Consider the following 23,368-nt stretch of genomic DNA (forward strand, 5'->3'; position numbering starts at 1 on the left):
AAAAAAAATGGTTGAAATCATTCCATAAACAAAGAAGTAGGGTTTAGTGGTTCAGGGAGTCATTTTAGGTAAACTACGATATCAGATTTGTAATCTCTAATGAATTTTCATGTGAAAGGAAATTTTCTTTGTTGAAATTGGCTAATAAACAAGAAAGTTGGATTTAATGGTTCAAATAGTCATTTTGGGTAAACTACGATATCAGATTTGTAATCTCCAATGAATTTCCATGTGAAAGGAAAAAAAATTTGTTGAAATTGGCTAATAAACAAGAAAGTTGGATTTAATGGTTCAAATAGTCATTTTGGGTAAACTACGATATTAGATTTGTAATCTCCAATGAATTTCCTGGTGAATGGGAAAAAAATGGTTGAAATTGGTCAATAAACAAGAAAGTTGGATTTAATGGTTCAAATAGTCATTTTAGGTAAAATACGATATCAGATTTGGAATCTCCAATGAATTTCCAGGTGAAATAAAAAATATTGGTTGAAATTGGTCAATAAACAAGAAAGTTAGGTTTTATGGTTCAAAAAGTCATTTTAGGTAAACTACCAAACTAGAAGCGATCATGACAAGTTTAGTGATTTTTTAACTTAATAATTTGAAAAATTTATTTTTATTGATTTTCCCTTATTTAAAAAAAATTTATTTTCCTCGAAATCTGAGAATGGTAATTAATCAAAGGAATTTATTGAAATATATATGTGAAAAAATCACCAAAAGTTCCAAAAATCTTGCAGCCGGCTTTAAATTTATATATGGAGTTTTACTATATAAATGCTAAGAAATTTTACTTAATAGCATATATTCTCTCATTTTCGAAGCCACTTTTTTTCACAGCCGGCTTCAAAGTAATATATGTGTGCACTAATTCTACAAAAGTTCTGACATCTTGTGCTTTACTTCTGAACTGTTATATCAACACCAAGTAATGGTTTTGACCTTCCTTGTATGCTATATGCTAGAGTTAAAATCTTTGACATAGAAACAACACTTTCATCTGGTTGATTAAAATTACACTAAAATCAGTTCAAATTTGCCTTTGTTTGAAATTTGTGGGCAAATTAAGAATTATGAACTCACATGAAATCACAAGTAATGACACAGAAAGAGAAAAGAAGTGAAATAGCAACAAATACACAGTATAGAACAAGCATGATCACACCCATGGTCTTGGTCATCTTCCACTTGAAGGCCATGATGGAGCAGAATACAAGGATAAGCATAAGGAAGAGCATACCAACGTTGCAGCCCATGCCGGCGGACTCTATGGTCTTGAATGGTTCGTAGATCATGGTGTACAGCAACCAGGGCACGGGTAAACCTGCAATTAATAAAAAATAAATAGCGTTTCCCCATCAAGTACTTTGTTCAGTAAAGAACCCAGCAACCCCTTATTTTTAAAAATAAATTGAAAATAAGGGTGTAGAGGTAGTTTTTCTTTTGTTTATTTATTGTTTTTTAAGTCAGTTTATTTTAGGTTGTAATGGATACTGTGTAGCATTACAGGGTTGGGGGCACAGAAGTTATAGGCAACCGAAATCTTTCCCCCATTTCCATTCAATTAAAAAAATAAGGGAGGAAGCAAGGACGTCCAAGCTTTTTCATTTAGGGTGGGGGTAAAAATTAAAAAAAAATTGGGGGGGGGGGGAATCAACCCTTTCAGTTCTCGACAGTCACTTTTTAAGACGGCACCTAAAAGTTATTTTTTAGATGTTTCCTAAAGATATGTATCCTAAACTAATCACAACCACCAAAACTAAATCTCTCTCTTTATATTAAAGTCTCATCAAAACTTAAAAATTCATTTTGTTTGTTTAAAAAATACGTTCAGAATAATAATATTTAAAGAAATATTAATGACTTCACATCTTGTGATAAGACAATTTGCTAAGTGGCTTCAAAATGCCATTTTGTTTGTTTTAAGTCTATATTGACAAACTTGAAACTGAACAAACTATAAAACACGCTGAACAAGGACAGACACACATCAAATGAAGATAAACTTTTTTGTCCCCAATTTTAGTTACAATTTAGCTTAAGTGTATGCATAAATGTTGCTGGACATTTGTATAGTTTTATTATCACTTACAATTGTGACTTCACCTATGAATCTTCGCCTTAAAATTGAATAAATATTTTAAACAAAGAAAACTAAGTGGTTCATAGATTTATTCAGATCTTATGGTACGGACATTAACATAAAACAAAATAATGAAGCAACCACGCTTTTATAAAAGTATAAGACTTGAAGAAAACAAAGTTAAACATATCATAGATATTTAAAAGCAAAATTAATGTGACCTTCCTAAATAATGAATTTCGTTTACATTCTTGGCATATTTTCAACTTATGCATAATTTATAATTATTATCTACTTTAGAATTCTATTTTTTTTTTAAATATTGAAAAACCTCTTTACGTAATTAATTTTGACTAGTGAGAAAAAATTAGGCTTTTAAAAAAATGTATATCCTAATTCATAAAGTAGTAAGCTTTTTTTGTCTGAACTGAAGGATCTCGCTAACCATTGAACCGATATGGTTCCCCTTTACAGTAAAGCTTCTTATTAGCCCTGAGATGGTTTCAGGCTATTTTACTTTCATAAATAAGTCTAGGTAGGGTTTTAGGCTATTTTTGTACCCTTCCATGAATCCATATCCATAGGGGCACAACCGCTATTATTATTTATTATACTAGCGGATTCGCCCCTAGCCTCTAGGGGCTTTGACCCAAGAGGTGATCAAAAAATTTTTTAGCGAAATTCGTAAAAGGACCAAGGAAATCTTCAAAAAAAAAAAAAAAAAAAATGGGGGGGGATTTTTTTGTTTTTTGGGGGGTTGGGGGTGTCCCACCCCCCAAGAAAATAGCCTAAAACCACCAAAGGACCAGTAGGTATATTCCCTGAAGAGTAGAATCTAATCGGTTCAGTGGTTACCGAGATCTTAAGGGACGGACAGACAGACGGACAGACAGACAGAGAGACGGACGGACATCATTCTACTTTGTATTATAGATTATTATTACTATTGTTTAAAGAAATAAGCTTTTTTTGTCTGTAGTGAAGAATCACGCTAACCGCTGAACTGAAATTGTTCTCCTCTACAGTGAAGCTTCTTATGGATATTGGTAAGTTTTTTAACTATTTTTTTTTGGGGGGGGGGGGGTATCCCCACCATCCCCAACTGACGACAAAAATTCACCAGTTACAATATCCACGTATTATATATTCATTTTTTGCTATGCTTAATGCTTATTGTTTCTGAGGACAACTATCTCTGTTTTAAATATTTTTGACATTTAAATATGATGTGATGTCACTTCTATCTAAGTTATTAAACTTGGATTTTTATTTATCCTATTATTAAAACAAGGAAGTGTAAGTGAAATAGTAGCGAAGCTGTTTAATTTTCCATATCATATGCCATGGTTATATTTGATAATTTCGTACGGGGACAAAGATCCAATTTAACCCATAACTTGTGCATTTCCGTCAAGTGCCTATCGAAACTGATATATTATTACTTGGATGTTGCAGCAAATTTTCATGAACTCTTATAAAGTTATACTAGCAGCTGGCTAAAATAACGATACCTCCCATTCAACTACTTTACCTCATCCCCTCTCTTCCTAGTGGATGAACGAACTGACCAATGAATGAAGTCCATACTAACAAGCTGAGTGGGGAATGGAGGATGAGGGAAAGGCCAGGGGAATTTGAGAGAAGTCCCGTGACGTAATAAAACTAGCCATCCTATAATTACAGAACGAACGAACGACAGACAGACACATACTGTTCGAGTAGCTTCTCTACTAAAAACTATAATTTTTGTATGTTTAGAAAACTATGCTTCCCTTTTTCAAAATTTAACTACCTACCAATTACTTTCTATTTAATTATAACAAAATAACAATCATTTTTCCAGTTTATTAATTTGTCAATTAATCTACCAATTTATCATTTAATCAATTAACATCCTGGAATTAAATGAAGCTTCCCTAAAATTAAGAACTCAATTGGTTCAGTATTTTTCGAAATCTTAAGCTGTAAACAAAACAAAAAACAATACTACTTTTTATAAATGTATGTTATTCATTAATCTATCGAAAATCATACCATAAATTCATCTACAGTGTTTTTTAATAAATATAAAAGTATTGCTAAATTTAACCCACTTACCCTTTAACAGAAATTAATCATTTGTATCTTTTTTTTTATTTGTCTTAGGGAGTTTTTTATTCATACTTTTAAAAAGAAATTTAAGAAACAATTTGTTGAAAACCTAAAATATTTTTTCTGATATAAGATATATATGTATATAATTTATGTCAGAGGTAAATGGGTACATTAAGTCATACTTTTAATTTAACAAAAAACATTTATTTATCTATTAATCTATCTAAGTGATACACATACCTACACAGACATCAAAAATATTAGATCCAATGGATGAGCTGACCGCCATGTCTCCGTGTCCCTGCTTGGCCACAATAACACTGGTGATGAGGTCAGGTACACTGGTGCCCGCCGCCAGGAAGGTCAACCCCATCACAGAGTCGGGGATGCCTAAATATTAATGAACTTTAGAATAAGAAAGTTAAAACCACAAATAATATAATTTTTAATTTGAGGGGTGTTAAACTTTCCATTAAAATTAAAAGGTAAATTTAACTCAAAGGCCTAATTACTCCTTGCTATGCAATTTTTGATATGATTTCTTATGTATGTTTAATAAATAAATATATTGAAATTTTTTAGGCATTTGATCAAGCGGTTAGAGAGGTGTTAAGCTACAGACAGACAGACATCTTGTTGCTTTTATATAGGTATTATTAAATTGCCTGCATAGTTTCCAACAACAGTAGTCCACCAGACCATCAAGTAGGAGAAAACCATAATCCACAGAATACTGATTACAAAAGTCATCGCGAAAAACTTTTTCCTAAAAAAAGGATTATTGTCAATTTCCCTTAAAGCAATTAGTAGAGCACATAAATCATCCCCCCTTATTTGAAAAAAATTGAAAGGGGGAGGGAGAGATTTTTCTTCTTTGGCTCAAGTTAGGTTATATTGGGTACTGGGAAGTCCCGCAGGGTTAGGCTAGGCCACCCGAAAACGGTTAGGCATAATCAAAAAAGTAACCCCCCACAATTTTTTATTTATTTGATAAAAAGGGAATAGGGAGTTAGGTGTTTTATAAGCATTTAACATAGCAGCAGTAGTTTGCATTTGTAGTCGTTAGCTTAAACTTATGTCTATGTGGTTGAAAGGTTCAAAATGCAAACCTCTTTATAGTGTCTTTAAAAAATTATATCATACAATACAAATGACCAATGATAGGCAATACTCAGACTAAATTACCAATGACAGGCCAGTATACATTTTAATTGACCAATGGTATGCTAGTATGAAGTAATTTTTATAGTCACTATAAAAGCTTCTCAAAATACACATGTAAATCTATAAAAATACAAAGATACTTTTAGAAAAGGTTGACTACTAAAAACTGTGAAAAACTGAAGATTTTTTATAGTGCATATAATAAATGACGTTATACTGGCATAACACTGGTCAATTAAAATGTATACTGGCCTGCCATTGGTAATTTAGTCTATGTATTGGTCTTTCATTGGTCATTTGTATTGTATGACGTCATTTTTATGGGCACTATAAACAGCTTGTGACAAACCTTGTTGGATTGCTTGGATCAGGGGTGGTTAACCACATGGGAATCATCAGGGGCATGGTCACGTACCAGATCAGCTTGCTGTACACAGTTCCCTGGGGACCTAGTATATATATATCATGAGGGGCATGGTCACGTACCAGATCAGCTTGCAGTACACAGTTCCCTAAGGACCTAGTATAAATATATCACGATGGGCATGGTCACGTACCAGATCAGCTTGCTGTACACAGTTCCCTGAGGACCTAGTTTAGATATTTTCATGTTATATTTTTTAATCAAATAAATGTTTTATTTATTTATAAAAGCCTAATGAGCACTGTATAGCCCCCTCCGTATTATTAAAATAAATTTAAAATAAGGGTTTTTATTAACAAAATATGATATAATATAGCCTGACCTAAAATAATAAACACAATTACTAACCCCCTCCCCCAACTCTTATTTTCAATATATTTTGAAATAAGTTAGTTCTCGACTACGCCTTTGAAGGGAAATTGTCAGTCTATTATTTACTACATGTATGCGTTTTTTTGTACTGAAATGGGTGTCTATATTTCCATTTTCCATTTTCCTATACCTGCACACACTACATCCTTGTATTCCTCATCCTCATGTTGTTCCATCATAGTATTACTACTATACCTGCACACACTACATCCTTGTATTCCTCATCCTCTTGTAGTTCTATCATAGTATTACTACTATACCTTCACACACTACATCCTTGTATTCCTTATCCTCTTGTAGATCTATCATAGTATTACTACTATACCTGCAAACACTACATCTTTGTATTTCTCATACTCTTGTAGTTCTATCATAGTATTACTACTATACCTGCACACACTACATCCTTGTATTCCTTATCCTCTTGTAGATCTATCATAGTATTACTACTATACCTGCACACACTACATCCTTGTATTCCTCACCCTCTTGTGGTTCCATCATAGTATTACTACTGTACCTGCACACACTACATCCTTGTATTCCTCATCCTCTTGTGGTTCCATCATAGTATTACTACTATACCTGCACACACTACATCCTTGTATTCCTCATCCTCTTGTAGTTCCATCATTGTATTACTACTGTACCTGCACACACTACATCCTTGTATTCTTCATCCTCTTGTTGTTCCATCATTGTATTACTACTGTACCTGCACACACTACATCCTTGTATTCCTCATCCTCTTGTAGTTTTATCATAGTATTACTACTGTACCTGCACACACTACATCCTTGTATTCCTCATCCTCTTGTAGTTCCATCATAGTATTACTACTATACCTGCACACACTACATCCTTGTATTCCTCATCCTCTTGTGGTTCCATCATAGTATTACTACTGTACCTGCACACACTACATCCTTGTATTCCTCATCCTCTTGTTGTTCCATCATAGTATTACTACTATACCTGCACACACTACATCCTTATACCTCACTCTCTTGTAGTTTTATCATAGTATTACTACTGTACCTGCACACACTACATCCTTGTATTCCTCATCCTCTTGTAGTTCCATCATAGTATTACTACTATACCTGCACACACTACATCCTTGTATTCCTCATCCTCTTGTGGTTCCATCATAGCATTACTACTGTACCTGTACACACTACATCCTTGTATTCCTCATCCTCTTGTGGTTCCATCATAGCACTACTACTGTACCTGCACACACTACATCCTTGTATTCCTCATCCTCTTGTGGTTCCATCATAGTATTACTACTATACCTGCACACACTACATCCTTATACCTCACTCTCTTGTAGTTTTATCATAGTATTACTACTGTACCTGCACACACTACATCCTTGTATTCCTCATCCTCTTGTAGTTCCATCATAGTATTACTACTGTACCTGCACACACTACATCCTTGTATTCCTCATCCTCTTGTAGTTACATCATAGTATTACTACTGTACCTGCACACACTACATCCTTGTATTCCTCATCCTCTTGTAGTTCCATCATAGTATTACTACTATACCTGCACACACTACATCCTCGTATTCCTCATCCTCTTGTGGTTCCATCATAGCATTACTACTGTACCTGCACACACTACATCCTTGTATTCCTCATCCTCTTGTGGTTCCATCATAGCATTACTACTGTACCTGCACACACTACATCCTTGTATTCCTCATCCTCTTGTAGTTCCATCATAGTATTACTACTGTACCTGCACACACTACATCCTTGTATTCCTCATCCTCTTGTAGTTACATCATAGTATTATTACTGTACCTGCACACACTACATCCTTGTATTCCTCATCCTCTTGTGGTTCCATCATAGCATTACTCTCCTCAGCATCTCCCTTCTCTCCGTCGTCTCCGTTTAACTCCTTAACAAGGACAAAATTTATCAATTTAAACTAACTTGTTTGGTAGAAATTATATTAAGTAAAGTTTTGAAAAGCCACGAAGTATGTATATTGTATAATATATATAGCCAAAGATAAAGCTTTGGCTAAGAATGGGAGAGGGGCAGAGGTAGTAGGAGAGGAGTTCGGAAGATCAAAACTTGTTTCAGTGAAAGCACAATTTATACTTTTATCCAGCTCATACCAATAACGAAATTAATTCGGAAGAAAATCACGAAACCTATACGTGTTTTTCAGCTGTCGTTGGGGGGCAACACATCGTTAAATTGACGACCTCTCCATTTGCCCCCCAAATATTATTTTAGATTTATTTTGCTTGTTGGTTATACCTTATTCCTGACTTTTATCAAATTTTCTTGTATTGTTATTTCGCCGGACCAGTGCAGTGTATTATCTTGGAAAGGCTTTTTAAAAGTATTCTTGTCTTCAAACATTTCAGGAATACTTTTTGACCTATTTGTAATCTTTCTAAACAAAAAAGGCGCAGTAATGCATAGTTAGGACTTCCAGACAAGGGTCGTGTAATCAAAGTGTCTGCAATTGTTAGTACATTGGTCTGAGCTTTATTGATATTAACCCTCCCCAATGGTATTAATCAGAGGTGAATTCTTATAAAACTTTTGCCCCACTAAAATCAGTGAGGCAAACTAAAAATTTAGAGGGGATAATTTTGCCCCACTAAAATTTTAGTGGGGCAAAAGTTTTTTTAAAGAATTCACCTCAGGTATTTACATTAAGATCTTACTAACCATTAGCTTAATCAGATAATTTCCCTTAGAGTGTCTTGTCGAACACAGACACCCTCATCTCTTATTTGAAATTAATTAAAAATGAAGGGGAAGTACTTTTCGGTTGTTTGTTAATGTTTGTTACTCTAGGTCATGTCAGGTTAGATTATATTGGTTAATGGATAGTTAGGTCCCCCCCTCAGGGGTTAGCTATAGGAAAAAATTGACTTTCTTATTTAAAAAATAATTGGAATGTGGGGAAGGGGGGAGTCAGGGCTCGATAGTAACTTCAAAGGTAAACACTAGCTATCGACCCTGTTAAAGGATTCTTTAACTTTGAACATCAAAAGCTTCTGGTTATTTTTTTCTTCAAAATGTTTACTCTGCTTAATTTATTATATACATACAATACATGTTTTTTAAATGTTTACATTCATTTAGATAAATTAAAACCAGTTCAGCAGAGAAATCCAAGTAATGACGTCAATTTGTTTTTGTAAATTTGCAAATGCATGATACTTCACTAATTTAACAAGTTCTTTAGCGTCCAAAACATGAAGATAAAGAAAATAACATCCTTTTAAAAAAAGTAAAAGGATGTCTGTGTGTGTGTACCGAAGGATCTCGCTAACCGCTGAACCGATATGTTTCTCCTTTGCAGGGTTGCTTTTTCCGGGAAGGTTTATAACTATTCAATTCAACATCACCTAAAGTGCCCCAAGAGGCCTGTAGGGGGCGTAGCCGCTAGTTAATAAATATAGTAATAGATGGGTGCGCAAGAAAGAACATAGCGTATTTTTTGGGGGGGAAAACTTGTAGATGAAATTATTGATATTTCTATTCTTCGCTACTAAATGAAGGTTGTCATCCTTGTATAAATTCAAATTTGCATAAATATAGATATATTCATTTTCACCACAGATACCCTTTTACATACCAAAATGAATGCAGATTCTTTTAACTCAATATTCCACTCCCTTTTCTTAGAATTTTTTACATTTCTTAATAAAAAGTTAACAAACCCAATTTTGGTGAACTAAAAAACTTACATTTTTAAAGGCTTAACTTTTCAATAATAAAGGCATGATTTAATTTTATAACTATTTCTCGTAATAAAGGCATAGAAGTACTTCATACCTTGTTTTATGAAATTCTACCAAAATCAGTCCTCTTTTTAAAATATCGCATAGAAATATTTTTAGTATTATTAATCAATTAATTTATGTAAAACCTTTGTAAAATCTTTCAAAAGGTTAATGCATCATAAAAAAATAGTTATTTCTCGCATCGTATTATAAACAGCTTTCCGCGGATATAGAATGTGCCTCGGGGCTAAAAAAAACTGGTTTTAATCTTATAATTGTACATTTTTATATTCGTAGAAAGCTGGATATAATACGATGCTGACATAGTTTTTTCGTATGGATGAAAACCGGTTCCTATCCACCGGATTCGAATGAATACGAGAAAATACTTTAACAAAAAGTTTACTTTCAAGTTTCCATCTTTAACTAAGTTTAAACAAATAAGGAGCAATACGTATATATTTTTTTATTTTTAGATTGTTAAAACTTTCCATTTACATGTCCACGATAATTGGTAATTAAGCATGAATAAACTTTTCATGAATATCAATCCAATAATAGAATTAAATATCATGAAATCTGGACTATGACCCGTATCATACATTAATAATGTGTATATTTTTATCACATTGTACAAAAGGTATATTGTATATACATATGTTCACTTATTGATGAACAAATTTGGGTCTGCTTTAGAGGAAATCTTCACTCCTCTGGTCCTTGACAAGATTTTTAAAATCTTTCTTTTTGCATACAGGGGGCCGGGGGGTAAATTCAAGAGAAGTTGATAGAGATGCTACACAGCTTGAAAAAAGGTCAGAATGAAGAATTGATGTAATTGAAAATAACACGAAAATATTATTTAATTTTATATTATCATAGCATAATTCTCTAAAATGAAAAAATTGCTTTAATTATCCTAGTACACAAGTAACAGGATGTCTGGCTTTGTGTTTGGGTGTCTGTAGCTTCAGATCTCGCTAATTGCTGGATTGATAATATGATTCTTCTTTACAGTAAAGCTTACTTAGGTCCAGGGAAGGTTTATATATATTTTTGAAGAGGGTACCTCCTCCCCCCCCCCTCCTACCCTCTCAAGAACTTGCCACTGGAAAAAAACTACCCTCCTTTTTTTTATTTGTAAAACTTAAATTGAAAACGTATTATCGACATACCAACCCCTCCCTTCTCTCATGTGGCCTTAGAGGCCTCTAGGGATGTAGTCACTGGTTTAAATATAATATACTAGCGGTTTTGCAAATAAATTCTTTATCCTCTCTTTACTTTCATATATCATCTTAAATCGTCTTTAAAAAATTTAATGATGTAAATTATTTTTAAAGAAGGTGTATCAACTTTTTTTATAGCTAGCCGGTTCTTTTAGTAAGTAGTAGATGTAAAATTTTTCATAGAATTCAGATATGCAATCGTTTTTTTTGTAGACCTCTTATTTTTTAAGTAATTTAAGTTTAAAAAAAAAAAAAATTAAGTCGATTTTAAGGTACTAAAATGCAACAAAAAAAAGAAAGAAAATGGCCATTATGAACAAAAATAGTAAGATCTTTAATTTGACACCTTACTTTTTCAATTCTGTCAGGTAATTATTGAAAAAATCGATTTTTTTAAACCCACGAGAATGAAAACTTTGAACTCAATTTTATCATTTCACAAGTAAAAAAATATGGGTTCATATATACCTTTATTATCAGAAAAATATTACGAATCCATTGTAAGCAAAATTGAAAAAAAAGTTTACAATATAGTATATAAACTACAATAAAAGGAATTATATGAAAATATCATATTATATTGTACAGGCAACGTCTTAATTCTTGAATTGAGTATAAAAATGGGAAGGGGGTATAGAGGGGGTAAAGAGGGGGTAAAAAAGGGAAGACGATAGTGTTGCCTGAACAAAAAATACAATTGGCCATTTGTTTATTTTTTTATTTTTTTATTTTTTTTCAATTTTGCTTACAATGGATTCGTAATATTTTTCTGATTCTAAAGATATATATGAACCCATGTTTTTTATGTCTGTTTGAGAAAATATTTAGGTCTAAAGTTTTTATTAAACCGAGGTTAAAAAAATAGATTTTTTCAATAATTACTCAACAGAATTTTAAAAGTAAGGTGTCAAATTAAAGATCTTACTATTTTTGTTCTTACTGGCCATTTTCTTCTTTTATTTTGTTGCGTTTTAGTACCTTAAAACCGACTTAAATATTTTTTTAAAAAACTTAAATTACTTAAAAAATAAGAGGTCTACAAAAAAACCGATTGCATATCTGAATTCTATGAAAAATTTTACATCTACTACTTACTAAAAGAACCGGCTAGCTATAAAAAAAAAGTTGATACACCTTCTTTGCAAGTACATACATCCTACTATATTAGTAGTAAGGTTTTCCTCTGTAGCTTAATATTTCGAAGACTAAAAAACTAGGAAGCGCCATATAAATTCTGAGATAGTTTTAGGCTTTTTTTATGCCACCTCCCAAATCATTAAAATGCATAGCCCCAAGTACATTTATATGATATTAAATGTTCTAAATTAAAAAGTTATTCTCATAATAAAATTTTAGATAAACTGCAGTTCACGGTAAAATATTCCTGGTAACGAATATTTCCAAAAATCCATGAATTTTAAAGGCTGCTAGCTGCCATACGGCTGAACATACAGATCATACCTGTACCCCATTTTAAGCGGCATAATAAAACCTACAAATAATCTGGAATAGCCAAGATCCAATGATGCACAGGGAAAGCTTCACTGAAGAAAAAACGCGTAAAATAGGTCTTTTTCGCGCTTTTCACTGCGAGATAATTATGCATTATTGATTTATGGCTATTCCAGATTATTTGTAGGCCTTCTTATGTCGCTTAAAACAGTGTGCGGGCATGATCTGTACGTTCAGCCGTTTGACAGCTAGCAGCCTATAAAATTCATAGATTTTTGTAAATATTCGTTACCAGGAATTTTTTCTCTTTTCTTTTTCTTATCTCTTATTACGTTTCCGACAGACAGACATGTCAAATAACTAAAGAAGTTTTACTTTTTATAAACATTTTGATTGATATCACATGTTGTGTCCCTTGTGTTTATTTTAAATTTAAACTTGAAAATGTTTAGAATAGCACTAAATTACTGAGTAGTTAAATAAAGATGTTTTCAGACATATAAATAGAGACATTTATATAACATTAGAGAGTAAGAAAATAGCCTAAAACCATCATAAAAGGTTATGATACTTTCCAGAAAATACTTTGATTTGAATGATGAAATGTATTTAATTATAACCCGATTTGTAGAAACTAAGGCTTTACATTTTTTTGGGCTTTGCTAAGATATTATCTATACTACTAGGACCATTGAGATACCCTTTGCATGGAAAATCTCCCATCCCAAGGTTAATAATTGTTTTGGCAAAACTACTTTGCTCTATTAAGGTGATCATTTTTTGGGATCAATATTTGGGTACTAACTAGTTTTGAGAAGAACAGTTTTACCTCTTTATCTTGGCCTTTCTCTAGTTTCTTCTTGAGTTCATGTATTCCGCGGGTTTTCTTTTGTTCAATATCATCTACTTTGCTGGAAACCTTTACTTGTCCCTACAAAATTAAAATTTTGTTTATCCTCATAGATTTTTTTTTCAATTTTGAAAATTTTAGTACCCCCATGACAGAACAGAACTATGACTCTAGCAAAGAACGAAAATTTTTCCTTACAATTAGGTTAGGTTATAAGCTAGGGGACGGCTAGGCAGGCAAGGGGGCCGAGCGCTTCGGCTAGGCAGCCTAGGAGTATAATACCTAAAATCGAGTTTTATTTTTGCCGACAGAAGTCTCTTCATAAACCAAATATAACTAATTTATGCTTTTTATATAAATTATGTCACCGAAAAATGATGTTGTTTGTCTTTACATACAAAAAAAAACTTTGAATTTACAAAATAAATGTCTTATCAACTTTTGATTGTTGTCTAATTCTTCCTATTTGAATGAAAAATCTAGAATTAAGTTTAATGTAACAGTTTATTACAATGATGTCTTTTACTCATTTTCTCGTATTTATTCAAAACTTATTATTATCAGGTAGATTAGAACCGGTTCTTATCCATACGAAAAAAATATGTCTAGCATCGTATTATATCTAGTTTTCTACGAATATAAAAATGTACAATCATAAGATTAAATTTATAATTGTACTTTTTTATCCGCGGAAAGTTGTTCATAATACAAAGCGAGAAATAACTATTAAAAATTGCTTAATAGATTTTTCTGGCGTGTAAAATTTTTCTTGCTTGATTTTGATGTGAATGATATATCTTTAGCAGGGGCGTCCAAGCTTTTTATTTTGGGGGGGTAATTCGTGTTTTTATTAGAGATTTTTTATTTTGGGGGGGGTATTTACCCCCCAAAATTGTTTGGGGGGGGGGTAAATACCCCCTCCTAAATGGTTGGGGGTGCCTACGGCACCCCCAGGGTAGGGGTAGATTTTGAATGGGGGGGGGGGGGGTAAAATGAAAAAAAAATTTGGGGGGGTAATTGCCCCATTACCCCCCCCCCCTTGGACGCCTATGATCTTTAGTATATTTTTGCATCCAACATATGAGCAGTTGTTTTAAAATATTGTAATCTATAATTACCTGCATCCAAACAAATAGTGGAGTTCTGTTGTGTGCAAACCTACCCCAGGCTGTAAAGTTCCTGTAAACATTCCAGGTAAACAATAGACTCAAGTACCAGTGATATGAAATGGGGGATAGGTTTACCTTTTCCCCCAATTTTTTGTATTCTTCTAAAATCTGAGGGAAGTAATGGTTAGAGAAAATTTTTCCTATTATGGGCGTTCCAATTTAGGGCAATTTACTAAATTCACCCCCCCCCCCCACACTTTCCAACTGCAATCAAAGTACGACCTGGGCTACAGTTTTCCCTCTTATAGGCCCCAGGAAGCTTTTCCTTTAATATTAGCTTTTTTAAAGGGGAGAAGGGAGGTCTGTCCTATAGGTTCTAGTTTTAAATATTGTAGATAGGTAACATCCAAAAGACAACAAATCCATTGATTGAGGTTTGGCACTCCTAACCATGGAGTTGTATAAATCAAATGCTATATTGCGCCAGAAATTTTGTTGACAATCTATTGAATATCCCTGTCATCCGTGGTTGCTGGCTCCTGCTCCTTCAAGGAGGGAAAGATGGAGTGGAACTTTGTCTCTGCAGCCTGTGCAACATAATTCATGTATTGATAGGTGTTTTTATCAGGGATCTAAAGGGGTAAAATGAGACAATATCCCATTAATTAATATTTTTCTCCAATGATGTTGTAAAGCCAACGAATAAGAAAGCGCTTTAAAATTACCCCTTCGATGTAAAAATAATGATATACAAACTTATACACAAATATAAGAATAGCGTTATTATTAGCCTTTCAATTTTATTTCCCTGTAAAATTTTAGTTAAAATACATGAATTGCCTGGTTAAACTTCATGAAAACAACGTAGGTAATGTACCACAGGAACAGGATCAGAGCCTCCCACCACCAAACCTAAAGTTATAAGCACATTAAGATCTCCAGAACAGCTCAAACAATGGGATTAATTATATAAAATTAGTTTGTTTGTAAGAAAAATCTACAAAAGCATTTTAAGCATTTTTAAATCTATCCTTTTTATTTTTGTCAAACTAGATGTTTCTCCCCTTGCCTCTAGGGGATGATTTTGAAGGTCAGGGAAATAGCTTAAAATCACCTAAAGAAATTTTTAAGGTTATCTGAAAAGTACTACAAATTCGAACTTGCAATATCCGAGATCTTTACCTTCAGAAATACAAACCTTACTGCTTTATATTATATTCCCCCCCAACCCCAAGAGGATATAGGCAGTAAAAAAAAACCCGCAGGGGGCACAATTTTCTAACACTTCTTTATCATTTAGTTAGTCTTTAAAAAGGATTCAAAATGCATGGACATATATCTTTTTAACTCTTATTTTATACACCTTAATTGGAACTGATGATCTATTTTTATAGAGAAACATATGTATTCCGCAAATAAATAGTTAAAAAAATTAAATGTGTTTATACATATAATAATACTTTATATTATAGGATTATTAACCTTATCATCCGAGAAGAATCCAACCAGAAGTGCGAGGCTGACGGAGTAGAAGGTGGTGTCACGAATCAACGGCCACGCGGTCAGCGAGAGTGCCTTGGCCGAGGCGAAGGCGCAGGCGGCGATAACGAAGAGAACGTTGAATACGGCGGAGCCCACAATTGTACCCGTACCGACGTCACTGTCAGATATAAACACACCTGAAAAAGAACATAAATATATTGAAAATAAGAAGGATGGAAGGGTAGTTTTTAATATGCCTAACCGATGCGGGGCCTACACTAGTACACATGCTATGATGACCTGACCCTGCTGTGCTACCCCATACCCAATCAATACATCCAAATCTATGTAGCTTCTCATAGGTTATGGAAAGATTATAAGAAGGGTACCACCAAGCTCCCAAGATAAAACGCCCTAGAATTAAATGAACTCCATTCACCAAAAAAATGTACTTTTTCTTTCATCGATAATAAATTGAAAGCATCTGCTCTTTATTGAAATTTTTCCGTCTGTGAATTGTTACCTATAACAGAAGTGAATAATTCCGGAGCGGAACCGCCAGCAGCCATCAGGGTTGCTCCAGCTACGTCCTAAAAACACGTTGAGGTAATATTCCACTACTAACAGAAAACATTGAAAATGTTAACCCAAGGGTTAAAAAATCGAAGCAACGTGCGTGTTGGAAAACATTTGAAAAAACATAGGGAAACGTTGAAAATCATTTGAAAAAATACAGGGAAAAATTTAAAAACATTGAAAAAATCCCTAGGCAAACAATGAAAAACATTGGGGGGGAAATCCTGAAACCTTAAGAAGTTCACTGCAAAACAGAGCTTTGTCGTTCTAACGATAAGCGAGCTCTCACTCAGACAGACGGATAAACTAACATCCTGTCTCATTTATATAATGATTGGTGTTTTTTTTTCTATAGTACAATAATACGTCTTAAGTACAATAATAGATTTATTATTACTTACACCAGATTACTATGTAAGTATTCTGATAGAGTGACGCTTGTAATGGGCTAAAAAACAATTCCCCCAAAACTCCCTGTTATAATATCTACATATATTCTACATCCATTGGTCAATATATGTTAATGATATTCTTTCTTGATATGATTGAATTTATTCATACCTGTGAGATGTCAAATTTTTCAATCATCACTTCAAGACTTGGCACAAAGAAAGTATCACAAATAAGGGCCAGAGCATAGAACATGTACAGCACACCAATTATGTACAGGATTAGGGCACCTGGCATATATTTTCATCAATTCAACATATTTGTTTAACTTAAAAAATTTTTTTTGTACACATTTTTTTGTGAATAAGTCTTGATCTAGACCCATAAATGAAATAATGTTCTCATTATAGTAATTATATTACAAAAAGGGCACAATTTTGATTTATAAAAGTCAAAACTTAAAATTTCATTCGCAGTGATATATTTATGACATCTAGTAAAAATTTTTTAAGTGAAGATGTACATATATAAAATTGTTTTTTTTTTATTTATCTTATTTCACAGAATTTTTTCTATATTTAAAAATATTATTGAAAGATAGAGACTCTAGTCTATAACAAGGTATAAAACTCGGAATATATACATTTTGTTGAATTAATTATATTTCCTTTGCCAAGGGCGTCATCAGAGAAAGTATTTGGTGGGAAGAGAGCATCATCGCTAGGCTTTGCTCCACACTGTGCCCCGTCATCTGTTACGTTTATATTTGGCCTCGTTGTTGCTTCTGTGCTTGCCTAGTTTCATTGGTTTGTTAATACTTTCATATAGTTATCTGGTGGCTTCAAACTAAGATTTGAGTGGGGTGAAAGGAAGGGGTTAGGGTGTCCAACCTTACATTTGATTTTAACTTAAGACTAAGGTAAAACAAGGATATAAACATAAAAGCAAAGCTCTGAAATTCTGTTTAAAGACATAAGAAAGAGCTAAACGTGTCGCAAGGACATACATACAGACCCTAATTTAAAAAAAGTTTTAACTTAAAAAAAATATTGATAGGCATTTGAAAATTTTTCTGGTGCTAATTTATATTGTAAGGGAGGGGGGGGGATGGTTGATTTCTAAATTCTTTATATAAGAAACATTGTCTATACGATCGCCAATTTTTTATTTGTGCTGTAAAAGTATTATAATCGCCTGTAGTAGATGTCTGGCACCAAAACTGCTACCCCCAGCGGCCGCAGCTGCTGGCTGGCCTTTGTTGTAGTACAGGTAGAGGGTGAACATGGAGGCACTGACCAAGGCCATCTGCCATTTTAAAATCAAACTACGCCTTGCTGATAACATTCTAAAAAGCAAACACTAATTTTAATTTTGTTTATATCAATTAAAAATTTTGTTATTCGGTGGTTTAACTAAAAAAAATTTCTTGACCACTGAAAACCCTCCATTCCCCTTATTTTCATTCATTGAAAAAAGAAGTTTCTACCCCCTAAGGAGGCCCTTTCCCCATGGAGCACCATTCCTATGAGGTAGAACATTAACTTAACATAACCGAGCCTAACCTAAAATAAGGTCCAAATACAATATCCTCCCCCCCCCCCCCCACGCCTAGATTAAGCTTTTAAGAGCCTTGCTAATATACAAAAGGTTACAATAACTGCAGGATTAAAGCCACAAAGTGATTGATGCTAAAAAAAAGAGTTAAGCTGATATTATTTCAGGTTGGGTTAGGAGAGTTTCGAAGTGCTTGAGGCAATGCCCGACTGGTTTCGGGTTCTAAATTATTGTAAGGATACAATTTACATACTGATAATATGGAAGCAAGCGGGGGGGGGGGGGATGTCATCTTATTATTAGTTTGTAGAATTATGATACATTTTTTTTCTTCATTAGCTTTGCAACTATTGAACTTTATCAATTTCTAACTTTTTTACCTGAAAATTATATTAACAAAAAAATATTGTGTTTGGGTTTGTTTTTAAAAGTTTATTTCTTCTTCACTTACAGATACATTTTTTTTCCTGAAATAATCAAATTTAAATTTTTAACATGGAAAATAAACTTTGTCAGTTCATCTGTCTGTACTGCCGCGTATATAATTCTACGATAAAAAGGAATTATTCAATACAATGTAATTCTTTGTTTTCGCTAACTGTCAACTGACTTTCCAATTTTAACTTGTTTGATTTATATAAAAATCCTATATTTATATTGCAATTATTATCATTTATTATTGCAAACCTTTCCTTTTTTCTATTTTTATATCGGCTTGCAAAATCATAATTTGCATAGCAAAGCATTCATAGAAAAAATAACATTTATATGTATGTGGGTGTGAGTGTCCCGTCAGTACAAAAATTCATTAAAACTATGGATTTCATGGAAAATGGGCGAAAAAAGTTTTTACTGTATAGCAAAAATTAAGATGATCCAAATAAATCAAGTTTGTACCTAAGTTTTCAAGATATTTTGAATCGCCTCAGTCTCAAAGATTTTTTCAAATTTCATTGTTTACCCCATAGGAACAATATTTTGACTGGGGGCATAAATTTAAATGCCTTTATGTGGAGACGGGACGATTTATTTATTATTAGTGTGTGTGTGAATGACGTTATTTGATGTCTCAGTTTTACAGCAAATAACTTAATTATTCATACCTTAAATAAGTTTTTATTTGCATCAAGGGCGAACATACGATTTTAGATGGGGGAGGGTAAGATTAGGGCGCCTACCAACAAATGTTATTTATAAAAACCTTCCCTCTCAAGAAAAAATAGTAAAAAAATGTTTTTTTCTGAGGGAGGGCAAACAAACCTCCCCCCTTCCCATGTTCATGTCTTTGCTTAGCATTTTAGTGTTTAAATGATTTATTAATGATAAATAACAAAAAATACGAACAATTTTAATTAAAAGGAAAATATCATACATTTAAAATAAAAAAAACATGAAACATTTTAAAGAATAATAAAAACAGTAGGGTTAGCTTAATGTTTTGCTTAGCATTATAATAATAAAAAAAATGTAGCAAATTTATCTATTTTATTATTATGGCAGGTATAATGCTATTTTATGTATAGAGTATACTTATTTGCATATATCTATACTAGCCTACAGCTCACGTTGTTCGCTGGTCTGTAATGCTCTTGAGAATATTAAATATCCGTACTGGAAAGGTAGAAGGCTAATGCAATTATTAAGGTATAAAATCCGATCAGTTAAGAATTTGTAGAGAGCCCGATCTTTCAGGGTTATGACAGAAGAATTATTTTATGTTTGCTGACAAATGCACGTCTACTCTAAGTATAATATTGTCTGTCGGTCTATCAGTAATGCTCTTAAATGATTTAATGATTTAAAGATATTTTTGTGTAAAGATTCACTATGCATCATTACTTTATATGTCAGTCTGTTGTGCACCCTTTTTTGCTTTCATTTGCTTTGCCTTTTGTTTTTTAAATTTAAGAGGTTCTATAGTTATGGATGTTGTCATCCTTATCTACCTGTTAAATGTTAGTAGCGAAGTCAATTAATTTAAATTTAAAAAGTTTTATTCCACACTTAGTCCGTTATTCCGTCTAAAGTGCTCTGAAATAAATAGAATTACTGTAGGGGAAATGTTTATTTTCCTTTCTGCTATTCAATATAGAAGATTTTTTTTGAGATCAAGGTACTTCTGTCCGCCTATCCGTTGATCAATCAGTACTGCACATAAACACAATTTTATTTTCTGATATCAAAGACTACTAATATTTTGTGTAAAGATTTGTATGACCACTGCACTGATCATCGTTCGTCTGTCTGTCGGTTATGCTGCGTTTTCTTCCTTTTGCTTTTGTGTTTTTACTTTTACAATTTGGAACTTTGTTACTTATGGATATTACCATCCTTGTTGATGATTTTTAATTTTTTTATTTTACATCCCCCATGATGATAAACAAAGGTAAGCCTTCTGTAGATTTAAAAGTTTGAACACTTCTTTTTTTGAACTGACGAAACACTGATTAAGTTTTTTAGTCAAAGTGGTTACTAAACTTTGGTTAACAGTGTAATTTACAGTCATATGTTACCTCCTTCCCTGAGAAAAAGAAATTTTGTAATTGAAATTATCCTTCTTACTCTATAATTCACTCTAAAATATTTGTTTTCTCAGCTGCTATAAAAATTAGATGGCTTAAATTTTAAATCAAGATTATAATAGACATTTGTTATTAAAATTGCTTATTGCTTATTTATAATTCAAAATGTCCGTCCGTTCGTCTGTTGGCTAGGATTAGAGGAAAAAGTAATTTTCTCATTTGCTATTTAATGGCTGAAAATTGTGTTAATATTCCCTACATAGCTTGCCAGTATGGACCTTATTTATTGGTCAGTTCGTTCATCCAGTAAGAGGGAAGGAAATGGGGTAAAAGAGTTGTATATATAGCCCTATCACCATAACGTTAGGATGTCCAAATAAAATAACTTTTATTTAAGCTATTAAATGACATATTTACTTAAATTTTTTGCTGAAATCTAGATATATTCTCTTTTAAGTGCAGTTACTCTATATTTCTTAATGTTCTTTAGTAGAATTGATTAATGTTTCTCTTTTACGGATTTTGTCATCCTTGTTAATGTTATTAATTATCAGAGATAATTACTTTTTAAAAATATTCTCGCTCTTTGCCTTACAAATTTTGTTCTCTTATTCTTCAATTAAATGTTCATTTTTATTATCTCTTCAATTTCTCTCTCCCCCTCTCTCTCATTCCCCCGTTCTCTCTCGGTGTCCCCCCCCCCTTCTCTTTCTATCTCTCTCGCTCCCTCTCCTTTTCTCTTTCCTCTCTCTTTCTCTCTCTTCATATACGTTACACATAATGATTCGATTACTACGACTTAAGTCTTACGTTAGAATATCTGTTTAATATATATTTAATCAATAATTATTAGTTTTATATTTACACCCAATGTAACAATATACGATTTAACGTTTTGCTCCATTTTTTTATCATATTTTAAAGATTGAAATCCTTATATTCTTCATTTCAATTTATCGTCCTCAAAGGGTTGAAATGTTTAGTTTAATATCTGACTGCATTACAGGGGTGTCGCATGAATCATTTCATTTTAAAACTAAGTTTTCTTAGATTTACTATATTATAAATTTAAGTTTTCTGTTTTATGAATAGAAATCAAATACTTCAATGTTATTTAAATAGCAACATGAATTAAAAAACTGAATTTATGATGCTAAAAGTAGAATAATGGGTCTTAACGTTTTGGTCAATGAGAGTTTAATAGGGATTATTGGAGCACTATGAGTTTTATACACAATATGTTTGGAAGATTCGAGCTCGATTATAGACGTTTATTTCCTATATAGATCTGTCATGGATCTTGATGCAATAAAGCAGGCCGTTTTGTACCTGTTAAAAATTGGAAGATTTCATTAAATAAAAGTTGTCGCAAATATACTTAGTAAATGTTATTATTACTCATAGGAAGACATTTTCATTGATTAGACATTTAACAAGGATGACAACATTCTAAATCAGCAAAACAAAAAATTATAGTTGAACAAACGGACAAAGTCATACATAAAGCAGATACTCAGTGATCATATAAAAATTATGCAAATAAAATAAAAAAATGATGTCTATTGTAGTATGGCTGACATGCTGACAGTCCAAGTTAATTTTAAACTGGTTTTTCATTGATAGATGGGATTATCAAAAAATATCTATTTTGTACAGCAGCTGTGAAAATCATGTTTCTCCTAGAAGTAGCTGACGGATGAACAGACAGACGGACTTTTCGAGTTATTGAGTAACTACGCTTATAAAAAATAGCAAGTAATTACAATAACTATTATCAAAAGCTTACTACTTATTTCTTGTTTAAAACCCAACTATACACTCTTCTTTATATAATTGTTATATCCTTTTAATTTTCAAGTTTATTTTTTTCTGTCTCTATGGTCATGGGATTGTTTAAAATGATTAAATTTTTACTTGTCTTGGAATGGTTAAAGTTATTTAATGACCATATTACTGATTAATTTCTGTCAGGGGTAAGTGGGTTAAATTTAGCAATAAACAAACTGTTAAAGGGCTTTATATTTATAGAAACAGAATTCTATTTTTAAAAATCTGACGTCCAGGTGTTAAATCAGAAAATTTATTGATTTCTTCACACATCATTGCATGGAATGACGTATGTAAAATGTAAATATATGATATACATCATATTAAAGATAACATACTATTTAGCACATTTTCCACTGATCTTTAAGTCATTTCTTTTTTGAATGACGATCAATGTACAAAAAATATAATATAAACACAATAACTCATTCGTTGATTATTGCTAGTTAAAATATTTAAGAAAATAATA

At 32.5% G+C, this 23,368-nt stretch overlaps 1 protein-coding gene across 1 annotated transcript; it reads right to left on the reverse strand.

The window, feature by feature from the left end:
- Positions 1–862: 862 nt before the first annotated feature.
- On the reverse strand, positions 863–19,032 carry LOC145311803 (sodium/potassium/calcium exchanger Nckx30C-like). Its single transcript, XM_080150791.1, has 15 exons — positions 18,931–19,032; positions 18,191–18,341; positions 17,663–17,790; positions 17,168–17,285; positions 16,554–16,620; positions 16,031–16,227; positions 15,389–15,460; positions 15,064–15,135; positions 14,558–14,617; positions 13,419–13,520; positions 7,957–8,056; positions 5,694–5,793; positions 4,846–4,946; positions 4,421–4,570; positions 863–1,327 (listed from the first exon to the last, which is right to left on the reverse strand). Exons 2-15 carry the CDS (start codon positions 18,338–18,340, stop codon positions 1,083–1,085), a joined length of 1,662 nt encoding a protein of 553 aa, XP_080006917.1. The 5' UTR covers position 18,341; positions 18,931–19,032; the 3' UTR covers positions 863–1,082.
- Between the last annotated feature and the right edge of the window lie 4,336 nt (positions 19,033–23,368).

This window comes from Acartia tonsa, chromosome 2 (genome assembly GCF_053477335.1).
Source record: "Acartia tonsa isolate MP-2025a chromosome 2, ASM5347733v1, whole genome shotgun sequence".
In the NCBI taxonomy this organism is placed as follows: Eukaryota; Metazoa; Arthropoda; class Copepoda; order Calanoida; family Acartiidae; genus Acartia; species Acartia tonsa.

Bases quoted from the DNA above. Each gene is read 5' to 3' on its own strand.
- LOC145311803 (XM_080150791.1), bottom strand. From the start codon at position 18,340: ATGTTATCAGCAAGGCGTAGTTTGATTTTAAAATGGCAGATGGCCTTG. The intron at 8,057-13,418 runs GTAAAACTGTTC...GTCCTTGTTAAG, and splicing joins AGAAAGGCCAAGATAAAGAG to GAGTTAAACGGAGACGACGG. The intron at 1,328-4,420 runs GTATGTGTATCA...TATTAATTGCAG, and splicing joins TATTTTTGATGTCTGTGTAG to GTTTACCCGTGCCCTGGTTG.